At 34.6% G+C, this 10953-nt stretch overlaps 3 protein-coding genes across 4 annotated transcripts in view; 1 reads left to right on the forward strand and 2 right to left on the reverse strand.

The window, feature by feature from the left end:
• Positions 1-2730, forward strand: part of LOC107227537 — a 103543-nt gene extending 100813 nt beyond the window's left edge. For both annotated transcript variants that reach the window (XM_046732012.1, XM_015668715.2), the window contains 2 exons: positions 1196-1460; positions 1976-2730. In XM_046732012.1, the coding sequence (XP_046587968.1) occupies positions 1196-1460; positions 1976-2001 (291 nt within the window). In that variant the 3' untranslated portion in view covers positions 2002-2730. The remainder of the gene's footprint in view (positions 1-1195; positions 1461-1975) is intronic.
• LOC107227530 (nuclear migration protein nudC) overlaps positions 1-7630 on the reverse strand; it is a 142313-nt gene extending 134683 nt beyond the window's left edge. Inside the window, exons 1-4 of the mRNA XM_046731972.1 lie at positions 7367-7630; positions 7193-7270; positions 5885-6094; positions 5584-5787 (exon numbers count right to left, since the gene is read on the reverse strand). Coding sequence (XP_046587928.1) covers positions 5584-5787; positions 5885-6094; positions 7193-7270; positions 7367-7438 — 564 coding nt within the window. The 5' untranslated portion in view covers positions 7439-7630. The remainder of the gene's footprint in view (positions 1-5583; positions 5788-5884; positions 6095-7192; positions 7271-7366) is intronic.
• An 844-nt stretch (positions 7631-8474) lies between these two features.
• LOC107227534 (bifunctional peptidase and (3S)-lysyl hydroxylase JMJD7) lies at positions 8475-10721 on the reverse strand. Its single transcript, XM_015668712.2, has 4 exons — positions 10520-10721; positions 9534-10025; positions 9073-9340; positions 8475-8806 (listed from the first exon to the last, which is right to left on the reverse strand). Exons 1-4 carry the CDS (start codon positions 10713-10715, stop codon positions 8617-8619), a joined length of 1146 nt encoding a protein of 381 aa, XP_015524198.2. The 5' UTR covers positions 10716-10721; the 3' UTR covers positions 8475-8616.
• Between the last annotated feature and the right edge of the window lie 232 nt (positions 10722-10953).

Here is a 10953-nt window from a genome sequence, read left to right on the forward strand (position 1 = left end):
TGATCATAAACAATATCGGTGCAATGGTGTTAAATTAAATATTTAACCGCACCAATATGTTAAAAGAAAAGTCAACAATTTCGAATCAATTTGAAATTAAGCATGGATATCCGACGATACAGTCCCTCGTTAACGATTCGACTGTTTTCTATTTTTATATTTTCAAAAAGATCTTCGTAACTTGCAAGTATGATAATTTGATAAAACAAACGCGATTTTGCACCCCTTTCGACGTAAATAAGTCGGAGAAACGATTCGTCGAACGACTTCTTTCCCTGATAGGCGTCTAAGATATAATAATGCGAATGCAAAGCGTAAAATCCGTCGGGATCAAAGACTGAGAAAGCGAAAGCTGAGTGAGTGAGGTCATAAGTAATATTAGCAGACGTCGCTGGCTGCCTGCACGATGCTTATAATACCGGAAGCACATAGCTGCTTTTTTCCATTTTTTCTTCAGCGCATTTTTTTTCAGAAAGGAGAAAATACACTCCCAGTCAAGTTGGTTACATAAATATTCATTTTTGAACAATTTCATTTTTCAGCGTTACAGCAAAAAATTAGCAACACGGTGGAAAACTTTCTAAAAGTCAATGTAATCTCTTATCGTTAGTCTTGCCCAGAGAAGAAGAGAAAAAGCTAAACAATTTGTTAACAATAATTATTTCTTCGCGACAAGGTATTTCGGTATCATATCGAGAGATTTTTAAATCCAAGACAAAAGTGCATTTTTCATTGCTTGAAATTGGAATTAAATATTTTTTTTTGTAACAACAATTTCGAAGAAAAAGTAATTACTGTTCAACAGCCTGCCGAATGTTAATTCACTTATTACCGCAATTGTGCGTTAATATCATGTCAGATGTTTATCAAAACCAAATCGGCATTAGTCGCAGAGTCCGTAATTTCAATGAGTCAATTTTTATAAAAATCTTTATTTCGAAATAAAAGGGACGTCTGAAAAACGGTGAACCACAATAAAGTAAAACGTAACTTGACTATTTCCAAGTGATTATAAAATTGCAAACAAATGATAGACAGCCGCCGAACCTTTCGTTACACCGACGTCACCTAACTTCGGTCTCATTTTAGTCTCCTAATAATATTCTGTAGATGGAAAAAAAAAATCAAACAACCGCTGAAATTAATTTCGAACAAAGCTATTAAACTGTAAAAATTTCTTCTCTTCTGTTCACAGAGCGCGGCGTCGGGAACTCTGCTTTTGACAGCAGCTAATTTGGCGACACTAGCAGCGCTCTATCCGCCTACTGTGACATCGCCAAAACCTATCGACACAGTATCCGTAGCCAGTAGCACACATTTTACAGTCGTAAACGGTCTCGGTAGGCCCACAAAGGTTTACAAAAAGTCATGGTGCGCGAGAAACCAATTGACCGTACTCATTTGCACCATGAGCTTTTTGTTCATGGTTGGATTACTCGCCGGCGTTCTTTATATGGAAAGTAAGTAAATCAATTGCTATTTTCATCACTGTTATTAATCCCGTTTACTCGGGACTAGTATTTTTCTTACTTTTTATTTTTATACCCTCCGTTGTCTTTTTCGTTTGAAAGATACTTGGTTGGAATATTCTTGAAAAACTATGTCGAAAAAAGATTTAACCGATAATCAATCTTCTTTGATCGCAAAAATTAGGAACTGTGTCGTTTAACAGAGACAAGCATACAAAGTAGCATTTGTACTAGAAATCTTTAATATCCAAATTGATTCTCGTAACGTAGGTATAGCATACGAAAATTGAGCCATATGTATAAATTTCAATGTTAACGGACTTCATTCGTAAATAAATAGTAAAATTTTTCACAGTTTTCTTAACAATAACAGAACTCTGAACAATTTATTAATTGTGTATAAAAAATTGCTTCAAGTGTTGAATTGTGTAATTCGTATACGAAATAAAGAGAAAACTAATCATTTTAATAAAAAAAAAAAAAAACCTGTTTTACTTGTGTTACAGTGAGAGCTCGCGACAAGTACAATTAAACGCGAGAGCATCATCGTAATATAAACACCGAAGAAGAAGAGGACGAGGAAGCAGAAGCAGAAGCAGAAGCGAAAGAAGAAGAAGAGAATTCTTAGAATAAGAAGAATAAGAAGAAAAAGAAGAATAGATTATAATATATTGATACGGTATTTGATACGAAATTAATCGAACGACATAATAAATTGAAAATTTGCTACTCGACATCGAAAACAAACAAGAATCCGAATAAGTACGGATTTCAATGAATTCAATATTATGTATAGTAGAATATTAGTTCAATAACGTATAGTATGTTATCAATCTATATAATATGATAGATTTAAGGCTGTATTGCACTGTGTTAAATGTGTGGTACGTGAAATTAGTAATTACATTTATGTAATGAGCGCGCTGTGTGCCGTGTACTTCGATAAGGCCTTTTAGATTCGTAATAATTTATAAATGAAGAAAAAAAGAACGAAACGAAAAAACAAACTTGTAAGAAAAAAAAAAAAAAAAACAAAATACAAAAACAAAAGCAATCGCCGAAACCAACCGACAAAAGAAAATATAGCAGAATTGAGAAATCAAACGCAAGCCAAGCCCTTGTTGTTTAAACGAATATTGAATATATGATATACAATCAAATTAACAACATTATTTATTATCTTTCGATAAAAAAGGAGAAAAAAAAGAAAAAAAAAATCATACAAGTAATATGTTATAACAGCGGTTCCAGGATAGTTTAGCAAACATTTATGTAAACCATATAAACCTACCCGTTCAGAAAGCTTTTGATGTAAAGGTAAAATTTAGTATACTTTCGCATCGTCGAACATTCCGTAGATTTCTCTGACGTTCGAGTATATGAAATTATATCTACGATGAGAAAATTTGAAAAGAAAAATAAACAAAAAATAGCAATAGTAGTAGTAGTAGCAGCAGTAGCAGTAGCAGTAGCAGTAGTAGTAATAATAATAATAATAATAATAGTAATAACAACAATAACAATAATTATTATTATTATAGAACCCAGATGCAGCTTGATTACATCGTTAATTAAGATTCTTTAATTAGATATGTAATTTAGAGTTAATAATTTAATTGTTACTAACTTTTTACAAAGTCTAAATCAAACTTGGAGGCGATGTCTCGAACCAACGTGTGAAGGCAGCGTGCGAGATAATTTAAAAACAAAGTATACAAAACAAAAAGAACGTGGAATTTCATTGATCGATAATTGATAAAGGATGGTTGCATCATCATTCTTTGTATCTGTGATATTACTTGTGTATTAATTAATCATCGATTGAACAAGAAACTCTCGAATTATTATCGCCAAGTGTTTTATTCTTATCCCCTCCCTCTTTGCCACTCGTATAAATCCAACGATTATCGATTCCTATTCGAATGTCACAATCCTTGCCTCGTTTTACATTCACAAGTGACATAATGCGTATTTTTTTTATCAAATGCGTAATAAGAATGCTCAGACAATTATAACGAAAAAATTTCGACACTCATCGGAGCGCAGGTCGTATTTTTACGTAAGTAATAGTCAACATTTTACTACTAGTCGATCAAACAATTTCAAAACAACGAAAAACATTGCGCAACACGCGAAATGAAGTCATTTCTGATCGTACGAAAAATTAAAATACTTCCATGGAATGTTAAGAACAATCGAAGATAAAATCGGTGGTTATATTCCAGAACTGAAGTAACTTCTTCCTTGGCCAAAATAAGCGGACACGTATATTTTATTATTACCTAAATAAATTTTTCACGCCCGATACCGATTTTTCAATATTATAAGGTAAGTATGGAATTTTTCTGCCTAATGAATACTCTTTGACAAATATTTGTAATTTCAGAAGTAAAAATTGACTAATAATGTTAGACATACAGCAATTACGAAATCATACTGCAAATAATGTTCGTATTTTTTGCGTAATGCGAAATTTTTCAATTACGTAATTCATATAACGTGGTTATTGTAGAGAACCGATGACAAAGAGACAATGAGTTAAAGATACTTGTTGAAATGGAAACATCTTTTTTTTTCTAATTCTTGTAGTACTTTATAAAATACTGTACACGGAGAGAAAAATCTTAGGTGTCTTTTACATCACGATTAGTAACAGCAGGGTAATTTTTCTCAGATTTTTCTCTCCGTGTATACTCATTACAAAATATAAAAGATGAATTATTACTTCGTCTTATTTACATACTGTATTTTGCCAAGAACTAGGTAAAAATTTCTACACTATCACGAGCCTACTTGAAAAATTTTAAATGACGAATTTTTTTAAGAAGGTGTATATGAGACATTCCGTATCGAACCGAATACTTTGCTGGTAAAATATTCATCGGAAAAAAGCGATAGGTGTTTGAAGAAAAAAACGTTGCATCCATATTCTCGACTTCAGAATATAATTGCAAATTTACAATTTTGCACACACGCTCTTCTACTACATACATCTTCAAAGGTAATGAATATAGTTGAAGAAAATCAAGAGATATCGAAAAGGGCATGAAATAACCTCTGGAAATGAATTTCATTGGGTGAATTCTTTGACCTTACTTTTTGCCGTTGACTGTGTCTTTAGAATTCTAAAAAAAATATGGTTATATTCGTTTACTAGCTGTACATTAACTAATCAATATTCAAAATGGAGGTACGATCAAATCTATTTGAAAAAATTCGATCCTCTTGCATCATGGTGGTGCACACCAAGGTATAGGATTCATTTTTAAGTTACTATTCTACAAATATTGAAAAATATAATTTAAACTTTATCTGGTTTTTTTTACATATTGAAAATGGAAATATTTCTTCTGATGAGGAAAAAGTGTTCATGCAGTAAATGGACAATATGAAAAGTAAATTACGATTCCGAATGAGTTCGGCTAAAAAGAAACCACATTTTGAGTATTTGAAGAACGGTAATTTAAAAAAAGAACTTCAAACTTTGGTATGTTCCGTTGTAAGACAAGATTGATTTTATTCACAAAGATCAGATCGCGGGTCTTTTTTTTAAATTTGTGTGTCGATATACAATTAAAAATGGAATAAAAAGATAATTTTTTAGACTTTTAAAATTGGCAGCCGATAATAAGAGGCAAGGTTAAAGAATCTGACATTAAAATTTACGGAAAAACAATCATAAGAAAAGAATGTATCACATCAGTTTAAAGGGTGTTTCATGGCCTTTCCTATACCTCTTTATTCGTTGAATTACTTTTGAAGATTTAGCCACTAGAAGGAGAACGTTTGTGCCGAATTTGAAAGTTGAAATTGCATTTTGATGTCGAGAATATAGATACATTTTTTTTTTGGCAAACACGTATATTTTGGCTCAAGCGTTTTGCTTCAAATTTGGAGACAGCATTTGGGGATAGTTTATCCTCTTTGCCGTGTTCCGATTTTTTTTTTTTAATGCAAGAGAGACCGTTTGAAATTAAAAATTAATTTTTCATTAAAAATGTACAACTTTTGTACATAAATGCAGGGGAGGATAATTATAAAAAAAGAATGGTACACGGACAGATTTCCCTTATTTTAGCTTTACTTGAAAGTTAAAAACTGTTCAAAAACTCACCTCAACTTCTTGAAGAGTCTGTGTCCACCTGTAGTTAGGCATGTCAGCACCATTACCGCTGTTAGGCTTCAATTTCCCCTTCTCCTTTTCATCTTCTTCCTCGTCATCATCTTTCTCTGGTTTACCACTACCAACTTCCTCAGTCTTTACTTGTGCAATATCTCCGCTAGGTCCGGCAACAGCTGGTGGCTCGGTAGATACTTTCTGAAAAAAGTTACGATATTTATATTTTACATTTTTGTTCATAACTGCATGGTGAGGTCTAGTTTCGAAAATCATTTGTCAGTTATCATGATCTTACTTTGCTGTCGAGCTCAGCTTGCAGCTCGACTGCTTGTTCGTCTGTCAATTCAACAATCTTTGACTCGCTTTTGAACTGTTCTTCCTCTTCTTTCTTCTTTCGCTCTGCTCTTTCCTTACGTCTCCTTTCTTGCTCAGCTCGCTCTGCCTTCTCAGCTGATACTTTATTTACTGCAGTTGCCTCATGTTTCTTAAATTTACTCATCACAAGCTATAACAGGCCAAGAAATAGAACATGTCAGAAAAATTCTCGGTGCTTACGTTTCCATCTTTGCGAAAATAAAACTAAACGTGGACAAAATTCTAATTACAACATTCGTACGCTACTATAAAAGATGATATTTAAGCAAAAACCAAATTTCAATTCACCAATTTCAATTTCATGACAAATGTTCAAGTTTCATGTTTGAGATTCAAATGAACATTGAAATGCAACAAAATGTTGACATTCCAGGTGAGTTATGCACAATGCTATGTATCAGAGTGCAGTATAATCTGCATCGTCGCCTTTATTTCTGATTCTGACAGATGTTCCTAAATATAATTGTTCTGAGAAGGGCCCCCATCTGGGCTGAAACGTTGACAAAAAAAACTGTTTTTTTTTTTTTTACTGACCTTCATATCCAAGAATAATATTTACTCAACAACTAACGAGGTCAAGAAACCATTATTCAACAGTACTCAAATCCTTAAAAGTATTTATTGAACAGTGCAGTTCTCATTTTCATTCAGACCTGTCATATACAATAATCTGATTCCATGGCATCGATGAAAATGTCTTTATAATAAACATATCGATAGGAATAATATTTATCCAAATATGACAATCTCACTAATGAGGTGATAAACAGTTTGGAAACATTGGGAAACAATACTCTAAAACAAAGTCTGTATCACGCCTCAATGAATTCAGTTTATTCGTTGTACCTGGCCTGGTGACTAAAAGGCGTTGACAATAATTTAGGGCCACAATTAATACAGCACAGCTGTAAAATCAAACAAACAACAGCGACTTGTCATGGACTTATTATTGAGTATCATAAGCCTTGCATTGATGAAACGTTTGTGCAGATAGATGGTGAAATACAAGTTTTTGTGAGGTTAAATTAGGTTAGGTTAGTTAATACTTGTCTTTAGTATCGTTATCCAGCATAGTGTGAATTTGGGAATTTAGTAGGTGACAAAAAAATTACATGTTGGCTTGTCACCTGCAAACTAAGACAGGTAAGTCAGTAGGGTTGATGCGAGAAACCGGGTCAATCGAAAACTATGCCATACAAACGTGTGCGATAAATATTAGAGAAAATACCTTTTCTGCTGCGCCCTCACCACCTCCAGTGTAGAAATCAGTCTTTCGAGCCAAGAAACTGAATATCGTATCCAAAAGCTGTAAACAACGAAAATCCTCGTTTCAGAGAAACCAGAGTGAATTACCGGGCTGACTTAGAGGTTATGTGATCGTGACAAACAACGCAAATCTTACGTCTTGTACGCCTCCCTCGTGTTGCTGAGCCATCGCCAGCAGCATTCCGTCAAATTGCTCTTCCTTCGGCATGTTTTCTAATCTTTATCCTATCTTTGATTCCCAAAATATCGATATCACACCAGTTTTAACTTTTACTACTATAAAATGATAAATGCGCGATACACACTTGACAGTTGCCTGAGAAACGCCGATTCTGGAAACGTGCAGTACGCCAATCGTAGTCTACAGACAAATGACGAACTACGCGCACAGTACGCCATGATGTAGGAAGATGAGAAGGTGTGTTCCACTCATGTTCCACTAAACTCTGTATAGAGTGCGTTCCGAAATTAGCTTCGGTGCTGTCAGTAATTTATTATCTCTGTTGTGTAGCCGAATTTGTGACTAGCTCTGTCTCTGTCTTCCACAGTTCTTGTCAACTAGTTTCGGAACGCGCCCATATCTATGCACCCAACTCAAAGAACCAATCGCGTGCCTAATCCGTGTGAAGGCCATCTTGGATTTTCGACCAATTGCGTTCGAGGTCAAGTAGCGGATTTGTTTTAAAGTGTGCAAATCATCACATGGTCGTGGTCAACGAAATGGTCGACGTGGCCTTGAAACCTGGTCATTGACAGAAGATACATTATCCGTCGATACAGCGTCATATCTAAATTCATGATCGTATCTAACTTTTCAAATCATGCATACTACCACGGACCTTGCACTTCACTTTTCCCGTGGTGCTGTCATCGCAATGTTCCAGACGTACGGTGGGTGGCATAGAATAAGGCGCGATCTCGAAGATTTATCTTTTCATTAATATACGGATTGTTTCGTGAAAATACGGCAAGACCCATCCTTCAATCAGCAATTGTTTTAACATTTAACGTTTGATATTTGTTTCTTATACACCAGGAGCATGGGACTAAAAAAATACCGATAACAAGCACTGTCTGTTATGTAGAGATCAGCGATTGACTTCAAATTGCCGATGCGCAGGCGGATTTACCCGTAAATAATCCATCTTCAGTACAAGTGTCACTACATTCAAAAAATAGAAGCATTGGTTTCGTTCACCTCCAAATTCTACAAGGTTTTAAGAACCGGCAACATGTACCTATTTACAAAAGACTAACTTTATTCTATTATTTACTTGTTTTTTTTTTAGCCCTATGAACGCAACTGGAGTTAAGTGTTAGAAATAATATACTAATTCAAATTGAAATTTTGATCACGATGTGATTCGAACCCTTAACTCCAATCGTCTATTTACACAAGGCCTCCAAAGCTTTGTAGTAAGCGTACTTTATATCATACTCCATATCGTACCAGTAATTCACTGCAATACATGCATGTGACTGTGTGACATGGTGAAACCACAGCGAAGGCAAATATAAAACGTCACCTTCACACACTGTTACTCTGAGTGTATTTGCATTCTTATAAGCTGGGTATCTGTAATTGGAAATATTTAATCAGTATAACAAAGTAAATTGAGAATCAATTGACAATTGATACTGGCTCAGCTGTTGATGTACAGACACTGTATAGATAATATTTATTCAGGCATCGCTTGCTGTTTTCTTCAAGACTCATTTATCGAAGCTAACAACGTCTTTGTACATATCACTCTATTGAACCGATATAAATTCAATACACTCATTAATGAAATTACTAATTTCAAATTTTGATAAACATTTTTTTAATATTACGTTACTCACCTCATGTAATCTGGGTTTAAAGGATCAATCGATATCCAGGGTATAACGTTAAAATCCAACTGAAAATCATTTCTTTCCTCCAAGAATTCATCTATTGTTGACTCTGTAATGATTGGGTCAATCAACCATTCCCCTGGTTTTATTTCACGGTAATTTGCGGGTGGATAATTCTTGTAAGGAATCCATGGTAAATCTGTGGGTGGATGTAACACAAATTCCTTTTCACCTGCTATGACGCAGTAAATATTTTCGTATGGGTCTTTGTGCACTGTAGAAAATAATGTTATTGATTATGGACTTAGAACACTATAAAATTGTGAGCTCCACCTTATTCTATTGTATTAGGTATATCGCGCTTTTGCTTGATATTGTTTAGAAGCCTCTATTCTGACAGGGTCTCAGAAATATGCTTTGTAGAAATTCTTTGTCCACTATCAACTAGAAGACCTGAACAATATTACTTGATGTAACAGCTCTCTGATCGCCCATCCAAAAATTAACGGCATCTGGATTTTTTCCAAAAGTCTCAGTAGCCCATGAAATGTCAGTTCCAGCATCCGACCACAATTCAGGGAAATCTTCGTTGAAGTTAGAGTTTTGTTTTTGGATATAATAGACATTTCCCTGAGTTGGACTTTCCAATGCATCCAAAAACGTGGACATTGGGACGAGCCGCTCCTCCGGCATGACAAAATACTCTTTTTTTCCAGTTCCATCTTCCAACTCTTTTACTGCAATTGCATCAGCATATCCGTTCGGTGTTACAGCAACCGATACAATTTTGTCACCAAGTGTCTCGCGGAAGTATGGTATATTCCATTTACCAATCGCTGGCCACTGGCTAACTCCGCCTCTTATAAGCAGTGGTAAGTTCTTGGATACATACTCTCGATGGAAAATGAGTGGAGAAATCGACCTTTCGACCTCGGATACCTTTTTGGTCAAGTAAAGTTCTGGAAATAAATTATGAAAATATAATTTAACCGATTGCATATGCAGTATTTTTCCAAAAATATATGAATGTGATAAGGTTTTTGTCGGAACGTATTACTTGTTAATAGCTCTAAGCAAACATCTACACATTCCAAAATATACCAGAAATGTTGTTAAAAGAAGAAGGCAATAATTTATTGTATGTGATAGTAAGATCACAAAGGTGGATGTATAATTGTACGATGCCAAGACAAAAGGCAAAATGTTAAATATACATGCTTTTTACCTCCTATCGTAATTAAATTTATTGAAAAACGCAAAGAATTAGCAAAAGGCAAAACTAAATTTGCGGATCAAAGACATATAAAACAATCCATAAAATCTTGTTCTCTGCTTTCCACAGTAAATTTTTCAAAAAACGTGAAAGGGGAAGTAGTTTTGCGATAAAATGTTCGAGAAATATCCTCGTGTTGTTGATCGTGGTTATGTTCATCATCGTGCATGTACAAAATACCTCTAGATTCTTGGGAAAGCACGTTGCAGAATCTTTTTATTTTATCTTCATTTTCGGGCAACATTTTTCCCACAACAACGTGACAAGTAGAACATTTAAAACAGCGCGGTTGGATGGAATTTTGATGCAGATCGCATACATCTAATAGAATTACACATGTCACACGTGTCGCGTCGTCACCGGTTTTGTTTTGCATAGAAACAGCTGAGATTTCGCGTCTCTGTTGCTCCGTCGAAAACTTCACAGGCTATCTCTCTCGATTCTAGATATTATTTTACGGAATGCGAAACTGCTGTAATAATAGAAAAATAATCACTAGGAGGAGTACGAAAATACGCGCTGTAGAAGAACTTAGCACAGTAGAAAATGACCGATAGATGCTGATTCGATGATAAATCGTCTAAACAGCTTGTCTAGTATTAACATTTACAATC

The sequence above is a fragment of the Neodiprion lecontei genome, chromosome 1 (assembly GCF_021901455.1).
Source record: "Neodiprion lecontei isolate iyNeoLeco1 chromosome 1, iyNeoLeco1.1, whole genome shotgun sequence".
NCBI classification, from domain to species: Eukaryota; Metazoa; Arthropoda; class Insecta; order Hymenoptera; family Diprionidae; genus Neodiprion; species Neodiprion lecontei.